This window comes from Pelodiscus sinensis, chromosome 1, assembly GCF_052426305.1.
Source record: "Pelodiscus sinensis isolate ZL-2025 chromosome 1, ASM5242630v1, whole genome shotgun sequence".
Classification (NCBI taxonomy): domain Eukaryota; kingdom Metazoa; phylum Chordata; order Testudines; family Trionychidae; genus Pelodiscus; species Pelodiscus sinensis.
In genome coordinates this window covers 293,892,395-293,911,388 of record NC_143052.1, presented here as the reverse complement: position 1 = coordinate 293,911,388, position 18,994 = coordinate 293,892,395, and the positions used below count along the sequence as shown (strand labels likewise).

Here is an 18,994-nt window from a genome sequence, read left to right as displayed (position 1 = left end):
GGTGGTACTTACAGACTCCTCACCATATTTGGTACTAAACAAATCACTTATACTACCTTGGTACCAGTGAGGAAACAGGTGTCTCATGCTATTTCAATGCCCCTCTCCCTCTAAGCAGTAATCTTTGGCAGCAGTGACCTCTATCATATTGGACCCACCGAAACAGATTCAGGCTAGGTCTACACTACACCTTTTTGTCGGAAAAAGATACGCAAAATGTGCTCCACATTTTGCATACCTTTTTCCAATTTTTTTTCGGAAGAGGCTTTTCTGAAATTTGGCCCTTCTACACTGGGCCAAATTTTGGAAAATCCCCCTCTTTTGGAAGATCCCTTCTTCCTTGTAGACCGAGGAAGACAGAGCTTCTGAAAGAGCACATTTGCTCTTCCGCAAAAAAAAAGCGGAAGAGCAAATGTGTATCCCGGAAAACCCCCGCAGTCTAGACTGTATTGACTGTAGAACTTTGTTCAGTGTCAGCTTAAATCCATTTGTTTCTTTCAGAAGGCACAGAGTGTTTTCTTTTAATGAGTTACTGAACCTCTTTGGGTACAGAGATTGAGACAATCAGAGAAAGTTAACTTTTTCCTAATTCAGTTTGATTCTTCGTCACCTGTTGAGTTTGGCAGGAATCCTTCTATGATGAGACGTTCTCTTTCTAGTCCCAGGACTCAGTGCAGCATTCCTCTACTTACCAAAAGGGGGACAGCCATCCTGGTATTTTTAAGGAAAGAGTAGCCATAAATGAGACAAACTTGTACCCTTTCTCATTGGTTTGACCAATGCTAGATGCCATGTCCTATGCCACATGAACCCCATCAAGTGGCCACATTGGAATTCTCAGGTTGCCTATCAAAAGCAGTTTTCAAAAATTCCTAGCATTTCTTGTGAGGATCACTGAGGGAAACAGTCTCCTACTCCATCTGTTCCTCTTCCTCTAGCTCAGCTGAGGGGATTTTTTGAAGAACAAGTTGCTAGAGAAGATGAGGCTACTCTGCAAACAAATATCTCCTCATCTTCTCCAGATGAGGCAGTCATGCCTGCTCTGCCTTCCAGTTTCAAGAATTAAATGTAGTGTGGACTCCTTACAAATCCCTTAGAAGAGATCTGAGAGACACAGCACAAATTCCTACATATCCTGCAATAGACATCTTCAGCTTGAGTGGCTTTATTGATAAATGAATTTCCCTTGGATCCTGCCAAGACTATCTCGCAGTCCCATACAACAATATCACCATGCAAGTGTGCTGATTGAAAAGTATTATGTCCCTGTCAAAAATATTTTATTCACATTGTTTATCTAACTCTGTAAATGAATATGGCAGAGAGCACCACAGTAAACAAAGAACATTTGGTAAGGGCCAAAAATACCTCAACCATTTTGGCCATAAGAGCTACTCGTGTGCTATTTTTCAGTTTAGGATTGCAAAATGTTCTTGTGGCAAAATATAATTTTAAGTTAATCACGCGTATTGAGCATTTTCTGTTTGAACATCTCAAATAATTCCAGAGGCTTATTATTGAAGTTCAGCTAATGACTAGAACCTATTCAAAGCTTCCATAGACACCAAGGAGTAATGAAACACTAGGTAACTAGACATCCCAATATTAGGGGCTTTGTCTTAAGTAAGTAACTATACTTCCACCCCTTGAAAAAAGTGTGTCCTGGTTTTTCACTCTTGCTAGGCAGACAATCTAGTTCATACTGTTCTCATGGCAGCTGTTGTGCATTGGGTATCTTGTCTTTAGATCTCTGGCTTTCCCAAAGAGGTCCAAAATATGGTTGAGAAACCTCCCTTTTGATGGATTAAAACTCTTCGCTAAATCCACTGACAAGTCTGTGAACACTCCAACTGATTCCAAGGCCACCTTAAGGTCCCTTGGAATTTACACACCTGCAAATAAATGAAAATTTCATAGGTCCCAAATGGTGCAGAGATACCACCTCATTTTTTCTGGATTTCAGTTTTTCTCCTATCGAGTTTTTCTGGATATCAAAGATCTACGGGACAGCCCAGAGAGAAATCAAGATTCCAGAGAAAGAGACTGCCTACTTCCTTTATGTCTACCTCTCAATAAACCTCATTATCACAACAGCAGTTTTGATAGATTAGTTGAAGATCTGGAAGATGCACATCATGAAGCCATAAATGCACTAATTTATCCATTTCCTCCCTCCCTCTTTTTGAAGATGATTTTTCTCATTTTCAGATTGCATGGAAGCAGCTTATATCAGACAAATGGATATTGGAAGGTTTATAAAATTTGATTACATCATCCATTTCACCTCTTGCCCTTATTCTGTTTCCTCATCCCATTTCAGGGACCCATCACACCAACACTTCCTGAGACACAAAACTATTCCCTTTGTATGCTTATGATCCACAGAACCAGTTCTAGCTCAGCACAGTGGGAAATAATTTTATTTAAAATATTTGCTGGTCCCAAAAAAGGTACAGGGGTGTAAGCTGATTGTAGAGCTATATCTTGTATGCTGCTTAGTAAAAACCAAAAAAATCAGGATGTTGACTCTGGCAGCTATAATTCCATTGTTGTTTTCAGGGGATCGCTTATTGGCTTTTGACTTTCAGTAATGTTGGTGTAGCAGGATGTGATGGACATTCTCTACTAGGCATGTGCCGGTAACCAGTTAACCAGTGGCCTGACTGGGCTGGAGCAGCCACCCACCTCCATCTGCAGCACAGTGAGCCCGGCTCAGCTGGAGCAGTCCCCTGCCCACGGTGCAGTGGGCTCAGCCTGGCCCGAGGAGTCCCTTCCTGCAGCAGAGTCGGCCAGACCAGAGCAGCCACCCAACCATGGGGCAATGTGGCAGGCTTGGCCTAAGCGAAGTAGCATGCTCAGCCCAGCCTGGCCAGATCAGACTCTGCTCACGGGTCTGCTCTACACCAGCCAGGTCCACCGTGCCATTCTGTGGGTGAGAAGCCACTCTAGCCTAGTTGGGCTGGAAACCCACCAGCTCGGGGGGATTCTGGTTAACTGATTAAATGGGACTTTACGTCCCTATCCTCTACCTTTCGGTTCTGTCCTCACTGCTGGTTCAAGACTTCATGAGGCTGGTGCCCACGATGGCCTTCCAGTAGAAAATGTGACTGAACTCTTGGGCCCTTTGGCACTGTACCAGGAAGCACCCTTTCTGGGGGTTGATATAGACACAATATTGTAGCCAGTACAAGGTTCTTCAGTACTGGATCCTTCCTTAGCACCAATTCATTTGATGCTGCAGATGGTTCCATGGAAGTTGTCACCACCCTCAACATCAAGGCATTACCTTGTCTTTAGCACTAGTGGTGCTGATTACAACAAGAGAGCCAAAGCTAATTCCATTTCTGGGTCATGGATGAGTTGAACTGCTTGTTGATTCCTCCAGAATTGCTCATTCTGCATCTCTGAGATCCTCGGACACCTCTGCTTCAGAGTCAGGATTCTCATCCTTCCATTCTACTTCACTGGAAGAAGTCTGAAGGCCACCCGTAGACTAATACAGCTACCAGAGATGGCATGAACTCCATAGCCAAAATGGAGGTCCTTGGTGTGGCACCTACTGGCCACACCAGTACCTTACTCATATCAGTGGCCCCTTTGGGCTCAGTGGGAAGCTCCTTGCTCCCAGAGGACTCTCTTGTTTTCCAACTCAAAAAAAGAGATCACCACTTTGTGCAGCATCACTGACTGCAGATCAGCTGTAAGTCCAGATACCCACAGTTCCCATTTCTGAGGAGTTTTCCCCATACTTTTAAAATAAGATAAAAGTTTTGTTTGTGGCTGGCAAAGAAAGGGATACTATTTTTATCTACTGTTTAATTTTTCTTTGGATTTAGCCATTTCATTGTACAAAGTTGAACATTTTATTTTTTTCTAAATAGCTGATATCACTTTTTTAATCTCAGCAGGTGATACAAGCTACTTTCTTATCAGCCCTGAAGATGCTGGATGTTGGAAAATGGCCAATTTTTGCTCTCTGCTCTCAAGAAGAACTGAAGTTAATTCGTCAAGCCTGTGTATTTGGCAGTGCTGGTAATGAAGTGTTGTATGCAACTGAAAATGATGAGGTAATTATCAGAGAACGTTTGTATTAGTGGAATAGTATTCTGTAAATATTCTGTAAATCATTACTAATTCAAGATAGATTGGCAGAAAAACCAGAATTATGATCACAGACCCTGGAGAAGAACCATACGTTAATTACTGAATAAAGAAAGTTTAGGATTGATTATTTTAATGTAAATAGTAAATGTTGCTATAGAAATAAATGACTTGTTAAATTAACAATAAGATTTTATAACAGGTGTTTGTGCTTGGCACCAACTGCAGTGGCTGTTTGGGAACTGGTGACATTCAGAACACTATTGAACCACGGAGATTAGATACTTTATGTGGCAAAAAGATAGCGTGTCTGAGCTATGGAAGTGGTCCCCATGTTGTTGTTGCTACAGCAGGTAATATGTGATAGAATAATGTTATTTTTAAAATGTGTGCCTGCTTCAGTTGGCCCAACTATTTGTGAGAAATCTGAGTTCTGAGAATGAAGCCGACAATCTTTCTTCTTAGATTGATATCATATTGGTGAAAATGTAGGGTATATATTCTGTGGGAGGATTAATAATTATTCTATAGTTATTCTATAGTTAATATCCCAATAGATAGGCATTGAAATGGAACCTCAAACATTTGTTTAACTTTCCTGATAGGATATACTATGGCTCCTAAAACACTTCCAAGTATACTTTTCAAGAATAAAAAGTAGAGATGATATACATGAATAATAATAATTAAAAAAAAATAATGAGAATATTTAGCACCATATAATGATTTTCATCTGAGGGAGTCAAAGTACTTTTCAAAGAATGGAAAATATCACTATTCCGATTTTGATGAGAAAACTAAGACACAGAGACAAATTATTTGTCCAGGGCCAGGGCCAGAAGAGGCAGAACTGGGAATAGAATTCAGGTCTCATCTGACTCCCATTCCTGTGGCCTCTCCTATAGATCATACTATCTCCTGTCATTTTCTTTTGATCTGATTCTCTGGATATTACCCTTTGAGGCATTTAATAAACATTGTGAGTAAAATAGCATTCTTATGTACATGGGACTAATAGCTTAGAGGAATATATAAATACTTAAATAGGAAGAGTGCACCATTGTTGAACTCAATGTTTTCTTTTTGTGTCCTCTTGTGATGCGTAGTAATTAGATAAGTAGATGTTTTAAAGTTGATTTTTCACGTTTTTATTATAGAAGGAGAAGTGTACACATGGGGCCATAATGCTTATAGTCAACTGGGCAATGGTACAACAAATCATGGTTTAATTCCCTGTCAAGTCTCTACTAACTTGGTAAACAAGAAAGTAATTGAAGTCGCCTGTGGCTCTCACCATTCCATGGTGTTAACATCTGATGGAGAGGTGAGAAGTTAGCATAAATCTGTATAAATTTTATTTTCCTTTCTATGGAATTTATATAGGGTTCTGGAAGCAGAAAAGCATATAGTGCCTAGTACAATGGGACCTAGCGTGGCTGTAATGTAGGTGCTGCTGTGATGTACTTATTTAATAATAATGGGAAGATCTGAGGTCTGCCAATAGTTGTTGCAGGAAGTTGCTTATGTTAGGTATCTGATCCTAATGAAGGAACAAGCACTTGGTATTGCAAAGGCTGGCTAAAAATCCCTGTGATCTCTCCTATTATGGCCTGCTGTGAAAAATTTCTTCACACCATTAAATTTGGTAATAAATAAAACCCTGTGCATATGTGGAAGTTATGTATCCAAACCCACTGAAGTATAAAATACTGCTCCGTAATACTCTGAGATAATGTTGGTGTCCAATTGTCCTATTTTTTTCTTCCAATAACTGTAGACTAAGAATCACAAGCATACCCCACAGGATACATAATCTTTGATATTACAGAAGGATTTATTGTTTTTTTAAATGGTCCGAACATTAGAAATTAGAGTTGGAAAGGGTGGCAGATTCCTGGAAGACAATAAAAAAGAAAAATATTTCTGTGTCTTTCATAGATTCACAGAAAAGAATTGTTTCAATCCTTAGAATGTATTTCTAATATGTGCATTTTACATAAGTTCTATATCTCTTGTATCTTTGGTTAAAGAAGCATGTTACAGTTTTATTCTGTTAATAACTCTTCTATAACAGGTGTATGCATGGGGTTATAATAATTCAGGACAGGTTGGATCTGGTTCAACTGCTAATCAGCCAATTCCTCGAAGAGTTACCGGCTGCTTACAAAATAAGATAGCTGTCAGTATATCTTGTGGACAGATGTGCTCAATGGCTGTAGTAGAAAATGGGGAGGTAAGAATGTTTTTAAAGTTTTACAGTTAATTTTTCTAACTGAATTTTATTTTATTCAGTATTATTGGCTACAAATTATTAATAGCATCTACCTTTGCAAGCTTGGTCACAACTAAAACTGTTGAGAAAAGTAATATTAATCTGTAAATTTCAAATCTCCTAATCTGTACTGTTATAAGAACCTTTTTATCAGAAATTGTCCTATTTGTTCCCACTGTCCCCACTATAAACACGTCATCTGAGAGACACTTTATCCAAATTAGTTAAAATTACACCTTTCAGAACAAATCACTGCGATAAGGCTATGTCTAAACTGCATTCCTCTCTTGAAAGAGGAATGCAAATGAAGCAGATAGAAAATTCAAATGAAGTACAAATTTGCAAATCTCACACTTCATTTGCATAATCATGTGAGAGCCCTTTTTTGAAAAAAGGATTTTGGAAATAAAAACCCCATAGTTTAGATGGGGTTCTTTCGAAGAAAAAAACCCTTTTTCGAAAGAACCCGTATTCCTCATTTTTTCAGGAGTACAGGCGCTTTTGGAAAAAGTTTGGTTTTTTTTCGAAAGAACTCTGTCTAGACTTTGGGTTTTTTTTTTTTAAAAAAAACCTTTTTCGAAAAACGCTCTCATGTGATTATGCAAATGAAGCACAAGATTTGCAAATCCGCGCTTCATTTGAATTTTAATCTGCTTCATTTGCATTCCTCTTTTGAGAGAGGAATGCAGTCCAGATGAGCCCTAAATGGAAAAGAATTCATTTAAAATAGTTCATTACATTCTTTAAAGAATAAATATTTGAACCCAACTTTAATTTTTTAGACTTTAATCCAATGATTCCCTAACTTTTTAAACTCGGTTGACCCAGTATAGTTTCCATCTAGACTCTGTGGGATAGAGCTTCCATATGACTCTTCTTTCCACTGTTACTCCAGTTACTAATATGCTTGAAATCTAGTCCTCCCATTCATTTTCCAGAGTGTGTGTATGGTGTCCCTTTGTCACTCATGTAACTGGTTGCCTCCCCACCTGGAGGTATTATAAGAAGCAGTTCTTTGGGACATAGGAAGAAATATATCAGGAGTGACTCTTTGTGAAGCAGCACTCAACCATCAGAAGAATCAGGCAAGGGAGATTTCTTCTTTGAGTGGTTGCTCATGTGCATTTCAGTAGATGTGTGTGTACGATTTGTACATGATCATTGGAGAATTTTTCCCCTTAGCAGTACCCCTCGGGTCAGCAGCAAAGCCTTCTGGCATGCTGCCTTCAAGATCAGTATATAAAACAGTGGTTCCCAACTCCCAGGCTACGGACCTCTGGCTACCAGGCCGTAGCAGTTCTAGGAAAAAAATTTGTTGAAGAAAAAAAGGGGGGGGGACCAAAGTTGTTCCGCAAAAAAAACCCACACACACACAAAAAAACAACAACTCCAAGAACCTGGATCACTGCTAGGTGTTACCAGGTAGTCATTAAAAAGAAAAAAAAAAAACGGACACGCTTCATGGGGTGAGGGGAGGAAGGACCAAACAGGAAGGGAGCGGTGCTGGCCGGGAAGGTGGGGGGCCTGGAAACAGCTAGCTGGGGGCAGTGGGGCAATAGGGCTGACCGGGGGAGATAGGGAGGCCAATGGGAAGCAGGGCTGGTCGTGGGAGGAGGGTCGGGGGGGTTGGGTTAAAGGGGGCTGGCCGCAGGATATCAGGGGAGAGGGGACCGGCCAGGAGGGGACGGGGCTGGCCGGGAGTAAGGGTGGTGCGGGAAGCACAGCTGGGGGGAATCGGGGGCTGCGGGGCTGGCTGGGAGGAAGGGGGCTCGGGAAGCACAGCTGGTGGGGGGGGGGAGTTGCAGCAGCGCTGGCCAGGAGGAAGTGGGGGCGGGAAACAGAGCTGGCGGGGGTGGGGAGAGGTGCAGCGGCGCTGGCTGGGGGAGATAGAATCATAGGACTGGAAGGGTCCTCGAGAGTCATCGAGTCCAGCCCCCCGCCCTCAAGGCAGGACCAAGCTCTGTCTACACCATCCCTGACAGATGTCTATCTAACCTGTTCTTAAATATCTCCAGAGAGGGAGATTTCACCACCTCCCTTGGCAATTTATTCCAATATTTGACCACCCTGACAGTTAGGAATTTTTTCCTAATGTCCAATCTAAACCTCCCTTGCTGCACTTTAAGCCCATTACTCCTTGTCCTGTCCTCAGTAACCAAGAGGAACACATTTTCTCCTTCCTCCTTGTGACACCCTTTTAGATATTTGAAAACCGCTATCATGTCCCCCCTTAATCTTCGTTTTTCCAAACTAAACAAGCCCAGTTCATGAAGCCTGGCTTCATAGGTCATGTTCTCTAGACCTTTAATCATTCTTGTCGCTCTTCTCTGTACCCTTTCCAATTTCTCCACATCTTTCTTGAAATGTGGCGCCCAGAACTGGACAGAGTACTCCAGCTGAGGCCTAACTAGTGCAGAGTAGAGCGGCAGAATGACTTCACGAGTTTTGCTTACAACACACCTGTTGATACAACCTAGAATCATATTTGCTTTTTTTGCAACAGCATCACACTGTTGACTCATATTCAACTTGTGGTCCACTATGACCCCTGGATCCCTTTCCGCCATGCTCCTTCCTAGACAGTCGCTTCCCATCTTGTATGTATGGAACTGATTGTTCCTTCCTAAGTGGAGCACTTTGCATTTCTCTTTATTAAACTTCATCCTGTTTACCTTAGACCATTTCTCTAACTTGCTAAGGTCATTTTGAATTATGTCCCTATCCTCCAAAGAAGTTGCAACCCCACCCAGTTTGGTATCATCTGCAAACTTAATAAGCGTACTCTCTATCCCAATATCTACATCATTGATGAAGATATTGAACAGTACGGGTCCCAAAACAGACCCTTGCGGAACTCCACTTGTTATCCCTTTCCAGCAGGATTTAGCACCGTTAACAACAACTCTCTGACTACGGTTATCCAGCCAATTATGCACCCACCTTATCGTGGCCCTATCTAAGTTATATTTGCCTAGTTTATCAATAAGAATATCATGTGAGACCATATCAAATGCCTTACTAAAGTCTAGGTATATGACATCCACCGCTTCTCCCTTATCCACAAGGCTCGTTATCCTATCAAAGAAAGCTATCAGATTAGTTTGGCATGACTTGTTCTTCACAAACCCATGCTGGCTATTCCCTATCACTTTATTACCTTCCAAGAGTTTGCATATGATTTCCTTAATTACCCTGCTCCATTATCTTCCCTGGGACAGACGTTAAACTAACAGGAAGAGGAACGGGCTGGTGGGAAGCAGAGCTGGGAGGGTGCAGGGGGGCTAGCCGGGGAAGATCAGGAGGGAAAGTGGGGGAGAACCAGCCGGGAAGGGGGGGGTGAGCAAGTTGCCCAGCGTGGAGCAGGACTGACCTGGGCACTTGCTGTGTGTCCTGCGTAGGCTCTCGGCGGCGCATGAGCGAGGAAGAGGCTTCCCCTCCTCCTCACACTCAACTGCCTGAGGGCTCCCGGCAGCAATCGCGGCCCCTCCTCCCAGCTGGGACTCCCAGCCACTCCCCCCGCCCATGCCAGGCTTCCGTCCGGTGCACAGCTGGAAAAATCAGAAAATACCGGACATTTTCTGATTTTTTTTACCGGACAGAGCGCGCAAATACCGGACTGTCCGGTACAATACCGGACACCTGGCAACCCTAGGTACGCGAAAGCTGGCTCACGACACGCACCGGCTCTAACTGCCAGCCCTGCTCCCAGAGAGTCGGCTGTCACCCTGCACTGTAGGATCTGCAGTATAAAGCCTGTACCCAGAGAGTGGGGCCAGTAGCTGGCTCCGGGTGTGCACCACCAGCTCCTGGCTGCCAGCCCCATTCATGGGTAGCTGGCTGCACTTTATACTGCAGAACCTGTACCGTGTTACCACTAAGATTTTTAACAGTTACACCGTTACATTATTAACCATTTTTACATCTCTATTCAGAATAATATCCTTAATAGTCTACTCAAACTATATCACATATATTTAAGACCTGCTTTTTCCAGTGCAGGATATTTTGATTTGTTTTCTTTTTAGATTGATTTTTATATGAGAGATGATCTCTCTGACAAAGGAAGTTAGAAGCAGACCTTGCTTTGCATTCCAAAGAACAGAGCTATTATTGGTAGCCCACTTCTATGTGTTTGATATGTTTCTGGAAGACTAGGACTGGGCAAACAGAATATTTAGGGGTTGAATTTTAGTACACTATGTAGTTGATATTGTCAATAGAAACTGTGTATGATCCCTCCCATATAATGTTCAAGTTTATTTTTTTAAATCACTGGAAGAGGATGTGTCATTGCAGAGAACTGAACATCACAGCACTATATAATCATTTATTATGTATTTTCTCTACTTCTCTTGAAATAAATATACTTAATTCAAATCTCAATCTTCCTTTTAAGGTCTACGTCTGGGGTTACAATGGTAATGGCCAGCTCGGATTGGGCAACAGTGGTAATCAGCCAACACCCTGCAGAATAGCTGCTTTGCAAGGCATTCGTGTGCAGCGGGTATGTTTATTATTTTATATCATGTCAAACTGTTTATGAATGGAAGAAATAGCATTTGGAAATGCAAATTCTAAAGGGAATATTCTGCACGCAATGGAGGTGAGGCTTTAGTGGTTAGGTTAAAGCCATATACGAAGTAATGAGAGTATATCTCTGAAAAAATGAACCTTCCGCTCCACTAGAGAAAAAGGTGAAAATGTAGCCCAATTGATGACAATGGGAATTTTGCTGTAGACTTCAGGGGAGCGAGGATTTCCATCTGTGAAATTTTAGAGATCCTGATCATCTATGTTTAGTTCCTCTTGAAAGATAATCAGCACTCTCATCTTTCATTGACATCTACTTTAGTTTGTCAAAGCCAAAGTTTGTTGACCACCAGGCACACTGCAAGACTCACTGTTCTCCTTGGCTGTTCCTAGGAAGAAGAAAATGAATTGATAAAAGATGGTGCTGGAGATATCTGTCAGTGGAGGATGATGGGGGATTTAGGAAAGCAGTCTTTTGAACATTGGTTCCTAATTGTTGTAACTGAGTGCAAATGTACCCAGAGCACTGGATGGATGGTTTTTGTCAATTGAAATAAATACATAAACACATATAGCTTTTTATCCAAGTCGCATTCACAGGTAAGGGCCCACACAAGAGATAACTTAGCTGGGAGGGAATGCTAGTGGAGAAAGAGTTCCCTAGCATAACTAAGAAAAAGAGTATTCCCATTTTCACTATCTTTTTCTTTTTCCTTTTAAGAAAGAATTGCTTTTAATGAGTACTGATTTAGGTCCCAAATATTTACACCTAGATATAAACCTTGATTCAACAAAGGACTTAAGTACACTTAAGTATATGTTTAACTATAAGCACATAACTGTTCCTATAGAAGTCAGTGGGATTCCTCACATGCTTTAGCACTTAAGTCTCAAGCTCTTAGCTGGATAGAAGCCATAGTGTTTAATACTTTAGTTAAGTATAGCTGCAGATAGCTGCAGTGGCACAAGAGCCAAGCAAACAGAGCTGTAAACAGGGGAGTTTGAGTGGGATTTTGTTTATTGGAACTTGTTTGGAGTTTGTTTTTGCTGTGGAGAGGGTGTTTTGGTCTGTTTTTGTGTTCACTGGACTAATAGGATTTTGGTGAGAAAGTAGATAAAACACAGAGGCATTAGTGGCCATGGCCCAAGTAGTAGAGAACACAAGGAGGATGATTGGATGTGGTAGCTGCGGTATGTACATGATTCTGGAGGAGGTACCTGAAAGGAGTTTTGTTTGCATAAAGTGCCGCCTGATAGAGCTGATGGAAGAAAAGATCCGAGGACTGGAGATGCAGGTGGAAACTCTGGTCGAGTTTAGAAGGGGGTTTGAGCAGATGATGGGGCAAAGGCATGACGTGGCTGAAGGGGAAAGCTTAGATATGCAGATGGAAGCAGGATCAAGGGCCTCAGAGGGGGGACTGCTGGGCGAAGAAAATGGACAGTGGAAGCATGTGACTCAGAGAACCAGGCAGAGGAAAAGATGGGTCAGTGAAGGAAAAATAGAGCTCAAGAACAGGTATGTGGAGCTGGAGAATGAAGAAGGGGTACAGCAGGTAGATAATGAAGATGGAAGGGTAAGGAAGAAGAGAAGAGTGGCTAGTCCCATAGATAAAGGGGAAGACTTAATGGAGACAACACCAATAATGAGCATTAGGAGGATACAGGATGGGTTAAAGAGGATTACAAGGGAAAATAGGAATGGCAAGGACTTGCAGCCAGAGGAAGCTAGAGATAGACTAGAGAATTTCACTGTCACTAAGAAAAGGCAGGTCTATGTGATTGGGGACTCCTTATTGAGAAGAATAGATAGGCCTGTAACCAAAGCTGATCCAGAGAATAGAAGGGTGTGCTATCTGCCAGGTGCTAAGATACGAGATGTGGAACTGAGGTTGAAGAGAATTATTAAGGGAGCAGGAAGGAATCCATTGATCATCCTTCATGTAGGAACAAATGATACGGCTAGATTCTCGCTGGAACAAATTAAGGGAGACTATGCTAGGCTGGGGAGGATGCTCAAGGAAATTGAGGCTCAGGTGATCTTTAGTGGAATTCTGCCTGTTCCTAGAGAAGGGCAACAAAGATGTGACAGGATTATGATGATCAATAGATGGCTTAGGCAGTGGTGCTATAAGGAGGGCTTTGGGATGTATGGTCACTGGGAGGCATTTATGGACAGAGGACTGTTCTCTAGGGATGGACTTCACCTAAGTAGGGAGGGAAATAGACTTCTAAGATGGAGGCTGGCTCAATTGATTAAGAGAGCTTTAAACTAGGAATTTGGGGGAGACGGTTGGGAGATGCCCAGGTAATCTCTACGCCAGATTTTAACACTGAGAGGGAGGAAAACGAAGTAAGAAAGGATATAGCTGGGGGTAGGAGAATGAACATGAGGAAGGGTGGGGTGGATACTAGTCTAATAGGTCATATTGGAGATATAATGTCCATGCCAAATTGGGTAAAGAATGTGAATGAGGCCAAACAGCAAAAATTAAGAAGTTTGTACACCAATGCGAGGAGCCTAGGTAACAAAAAGGAGGAACTAGAGCTATTGGTCCAGGAAGTGGAACCAGATATTATAGGAATAACAGAAACATGGTGGAATACTAGGCATGACTGGAGTACAGGTGTTGAAGGGTATGTGCTGTTTAGTAAAGACAGAAATAAGGGTAAAGGTGGTGGAGTCGCATTGTATATCAAAGATGAGGTAGATTGTAAAGAAATAAAAAGTGATGGAATAGAGAAGACAGAGTCTGTTTGGGCAAAAATCACATTGGGAAAGAAAACTATCAGATCCTCCCCTGGGATAGTGCTTGGGGTGTGTTATAGACCACCAGGATCCAATTTGGATATGGATAGAGACCTCTTTAATGTTTTTAATGAAGTAAATACTCATGGAAACTGCGTAATCATGGGAGATTTCAACTTTCCAGATATAGACTGCAGAACAAGTGCTAGTAATAATAATAGGGCTCAGATTTTCCTAGATAATGATAGCTGATGAATTCCTTCATCAAGTAGTTGCTGAACCAACAAGGGGGGATGCTATTTTAGATTTGGTTTTGGTGAGTAGCGAGGACCTCATAGATGAAATGGTTGTAGGAGACAACCTTGGCTCGAGTGATCATGAGCTAATTCAGTTCAAATGAAATGGAAGGATAAACAAAAATAAATCTGAGACTAAGGTTTTTGATTTCAAAAGGGCTAACTTTAATAAATTAAGAAAATTAGTTAGGGAAGTTGCTTTGACTAAAGAAATTATGGACCTTAAAGTGGAGGAGGCCTGGAATTATTTTAAGTTAAAGTTGCAGAAGCTGTCAGAAGCCTGTATCCCTAGAAAAGGGAAAAAATTTATAGGTAGGTGCGTTAGACCAAGCTGGATGAGCAAGTATCTCAGAGAGGTGATTAAGAAAAAGCAGAAAGCATATAAGGAGTGGAAAATGGGAGGGATCAGTAAAGAAAGCTACCTTATTGAGGTTAGAGCATGTAGGGACAAAGTGAGAAAGGCTAAAAGTCAGGTAGAGTTGGACCTTGCAAAGGGAATTAAAACCAATAGTAAAAGGTTTTATAGCCATATAAATAGGAAAAAAAAACAAAAAAAGAAGAAGTAGGACCGCTAATTACTAAGGATGGAGTGGAGGTTAAGGATAATCTAGGAATGGCCCAATATTTGAACAAATACTTTCCTTCAGTCTTTAATGAGGCTAATGAAGAGCTTAGGGATAATGGTAACTTAACAAATGGGACTAAAGATATGGAGGTAGATATTACCATATCCGAGGTAAAAGCCAAACTTGAACAGCCTAATGGGAGTAAATCAGGGGGCCCAGATAATCTTCATCCAAGAATATTAAAGGAACTGGCACATGAACTTGCAAGTCCATTAGCAAACATTTTTAATAAATCTCTAAGCTCAGGGGTTGTACCATTTGACTGGAGAATTGCTAATATAGTTCCGATTTTTAAGAAAGGGAAAAAAAACGACCCGGGTAACTATAGGCCTGTTAGTTTGACATCTATAGTATATAAGATCCTGGAAAAATTTTGAAGGAGAAAGTAGTTAGAGACATTAAGGCTAATGGCAATTGGGACAAATTACAACATGGTTTTACAAAAGATAGATCGTGCCAAACCAACCTGATCTCCTTTTTTGAGAAAATAACAGATTTTTTAGATAAAGGAAATGCAGTGGATCTAATCTACCTCGACTTTAGTAAGGCATTTGATACAGTACCACATGGGGAATTAGTGGTTAAATTGGAAATGATAGGGATTAATATGAAAGTTGAGAGGTGGATAAGCAACTGGTTAAAGGGGAGACTACAGAGGGTCATACTGAAAGGTGAACTGTCAGGTTGGAGGAAGGTTACTAGCGGAGTTCCTCAGGGATCAGTTTTGGGGCCAATTTTATTTAATCTTTTTATTGCTGATCTTGGCACCAAAAGTGGAAGTGTCCTAATAAAATTTGCGGATGACACAAAGTTGGGAGCTATTGCCAATTCAGAAAAGGATCGGGATATCATACAGGAAGATCTGGATGATCTTGTAAATTGGAGTGATAGCAATAGGATGAAATTTAATAGTGAGAAGTGTAAGGTTATGCATTTAGGGATTAATAACAAGAATTTTAGTTATAAGCTGGGGACACATCAGTTGGAAGTAACGGAGGAGGAGAAGGACCTCGGAATCCTGGTTGATTATAGAATGACTATGAGCCGCCATTGTGACGTGGCCGTGAAAAAGGCTAATACGATCTTGGGATGTATTAGGCGAGGTATTTCCAGTAGGGATAAGGAGGTGTTGGTGCCATTATACAAGGCATTGGTGAGACCCCATTTGGAATACTGTGTGCAGTTCTGGTCTCCCATGTTTAAGAAGGATGAATTCAAACTGGAACAGGTACAAAGAAGGACCACTAGGATGATCCGAGGAATGGAAAACCTGTCTTATGAAAGGAGACTCAAGGAGCTTGGCTTGTTTACTTTAACCAAAAGAAGGCTGAGGGGGGACATGATTGTACTTTTTAAATATATTAGAGGGATAAATACCAGGGAGGGAGAGGAATTATTTAAGCTTAATACCACTGTGGACACAAGAACAAATGGATATAAGCTGGCTAGTAGGAAGTTTAGACTTGAGATTAGACGAAGGTTTCTAACCATTAGAGGAGTGAGGTTCTGGAACGGCCTTCCAAGGGAAGTAGTGGGGGCAAAAGATCTATCTGGCTTCAAGATTAAACTAGATGGGTTTATGAAGGGGATGGTTTGATGAGATAACATGATCTTGGTAACTAATTGACAATTCATTATCAGTGGGAAATAGGTCAATGGAGGGATGATAGGAATTACTAGAGAACTTTCTGGGTGTCTGGCTGATGAGTCTTGCCCACATGCTCAAGGTTTAGCTGATCGCCATATTTGGGGTCAAGAAGGAATTTTCCTCCAGGGTAGATTGGCAGAGGCCCTGGAGGTTTTTCGCCTTCCTCTGTAGCATGGGGTACAGATCACAGCTAGAGGATTCTCTGCATCTTGGGGTCTTCAAAGTATTTGAAGGCTTCAATATCTGAGATATAGGTGAGAGGATTATTCTGGGAGGGGTGGGTGAGATTCTGTGGCCTGCACTGTGCAGGGGGTCAGACTAGATGATCATAATGGTCCCTTCTGACCTTAAAGTCTTTGAGTCTGAGTCTATGTGTGTGACTACTCCTAATAGTTAGCAAGTGCTTACATAGTCTTAGGCCCATAGTTCCAAACTTGAATTTATGCCATGATAGGAGTTTTAATGCAAACTTCGTAAAGTTCTCCTAGTTATGTCTTACTCCACCAACTTCTGAAGTTTCCTTGTCTTGTTTCAATGAGCCTATGTTATTTCTTCTTTTGTATTAACTCTTACTGTGCTCTTAAGACAGGGGTGGGCAATAATTTTTGATGGGGTCATTCCAAGATTTTGGAATGTGTTCAAGGACTGCACTCTTCCATGATATTAATGGAGGTGTGAGGTCTAGGGTGGAGATTGGGTGCAGAAGGAAGCTTGGGATAAGGGATTGGGGTGTAGGAGGACATATGGGGTCTGGGAGGTAATTTGGGTGACGGAGGCAGTTATGACCCAGGGCATGGGACCAGGGTGCAGGAGGAGGTGCAGGGGTTTGGGTTGTGACCTATGTTAGGAAGGCATTGTGACTTGGGGCAAGGGATTGGGGTGCAGGGGTTTGGGTTGTGACCAGGGAGAGGAATGGGTGCGATCTGCGTCAGGGGACTGAGGTATAGGAGGGAGTACCGGGGTTTGGGTTGTGACCTAGGATGGGATTGGGTTCAGGGGGAGGTTCAGGGGTGTGTGTGGTGATCTAAGGTGCAGGAGGGGGTTGTGACCTGTGGCTGAGGATTGGGATACAGGATCTTGAAGGGGATATGGGTTCAGGAGGGGGGCAGAGGGTTTGGATTATGTGGGGTGGTAGTGGGTTGGGAAGAGGAAGAGGCTGGGATGCCAGAGGCAGGCTCTGGCCAGGAGACTTACCTGGGTGGCTCCCGGCCATCAGCCCAGCAGGTTTCTCAAGCAGCCTTCCTACCATACACACACACACCCCGAACCCCCGCACAGGCTGCAGTGACCCTGTGCATCTGTGAATAAGAGCCTTAGAGAAGGAGGGCGTGGTGCTTCATGTGCTGCCTGTCCTTCAAACAGTCAGTTCCCATTGGCTAGAATCCGGCCAATGGGATTGTGCTAGGGCCCGGGACAATGCATGACATCTAACACCCTGCCACAGCTGTGAAATACAAATGGTCAATAGCCGCTTTTCTCAGCAGTGTGCAGGGGCAGGGGAAGCAGGGAGTCTGCCTGAGGCTTCCCACTGCATTCATGGGCCAGATCTGGTGGCTTGGCAGGATCCATCCTGCTGGCCCAATTTTGTCCAGGCCTGTCTTAAGAGGTTATTTGAGTTGTGAATTTTTTTTTAAATATAAGCTAGTTTTTTCACATGAATGTCTTTGTTCCAAGTCACCCATTCTCTTTCTGTTCCCCATCATAGTGTGATCTGTATTTGTTATTTTATAAGTTGTACTGGCTACATGTTTGTACTCTTGGATATAAATTAACAATATGAAGATATATTTATGTATCTGAATTAATATGCTAATATGTAAGTTTTTTTTTTTTATTCATTGTAGGTTGCCTGTGGCTATGCACATACATTAGTGCTAACAGATGAAGGTCGGCTGTATGCCTGGGGAGCCAATTCATATGGCCAGTTAGGCACTGGCAATAAAAGTAACCAGCCTTATCCCATACCAATTATTGTTGATAAGGACAGGTAATATTTACACTGTAATAATAAGGCACTAATCAAAATAATCACAGAAGCGATGCATAAAATCACAGTGACTTTTACTTCTCTTTTGGTAGAAACACTTGTAGTTGCTAGCTATGATGATTTCACAGATGTAAACCTGAGGAGATTCTAACATTGGAAGTCATTTATATTAATACGTTGAAATTTGACATTGCTGAAAACATCTGCATTGCCATCATAATCAGATGCAAATGGGAGACTATAAATTCTGGAAGTGTCTGTTTCCTGCCTCTATTTATCACTTAGCTGCATCCATCTTATCATAGTATTTTATGGATTTACTTTTATGCTCGTCATTGGTCCTGTGCTGCCTCTTAATATACTGAGTAAACCAAAACCAACATTTACGTTCTTTTATTGTATTTGCTATTTGTATTGAAGTTTACCATTAATATTGATCAGATAAAAATGTGGAAAAAGTCTGAATAGTGGATATATTACAATTTTTACTGTTTGTAAGTTTTTGTAGTCCTACATTAGTACGTGGAAGGTGTGAGGGAGTAATATTATATTGCTACCTAAAAACTTAGTGTCTATAAATTCTTTAGTCTTAATCCTGATAGTCAGTAATGGAATAGTTTCTGTGGATAATGTAGTATTGTGTGTTTCTGTTGATGGAAATGTGAATGAGTTCCTTACTAGAGTATAATGGTATCTTATTAAATAAACCATTTTTGGTTTTCTACCATGAAAGACTTTAGATAAGTATAATGCCACTGATAGATGTTTCTGTCTCCACCCATTAGAAG

General features: G+C 41.7%; 1 protein-coding gene and 1 long non-coding RNA gene across 3 annotated transcripts in view; both read left to right on the top strand.

The window, feature by feature from the left end:
• The window catches only part of LOC102445424 (uncharacterized), a 187,820-nt gene that overhangs the window by 42,550 nt on the left and 126,276 nt on the right, over nucleotides 1-18,994 (top strand). The gene's annotated exons all lie outside the window — the stretch shown is intronic.
• The window catches only part of LOC102446047 (RCC1 and BTB domain-containing protein 2), a 52,004-nt gene that overhangs the window by 8,261 nt on the left and 24,749 nt on the right, over nucleotides 1-18,994 (top strand). For both annotated transcript variants that reach the window (XM_075919041.2, XM_075919042.2), the window contains exons 3-8: nucleotides 3,909-4,067; nucleotides 4,304-4,454; nucleotides 5,259-5,425; nucleotides 6,176-6,334; nucleotides 10,770-10,877; nucleotides 18,064-18,206. In XM_075919041.2, coding sequence (XP_075775156.2) covers nucleotides 3,909-4,067; nucleotides 4,304-4,454; nucleotides 5,259-5,425; nucleotides 6,176-6,334; nucleotides 10,770-10,877; nucleotides 18,064-18,206 — 887 coding nt within the window. The remainder of the gene's footprint in view (nucleotides 1-3,908; nucleotides 4,068-4,303; nucleotides 4,455-5,258; nucleotides 5,426-6,175; nucleotides 6,335-10,769; nucleotides 10,878-18,063; nucleotides 18,207-18,994) is intronic.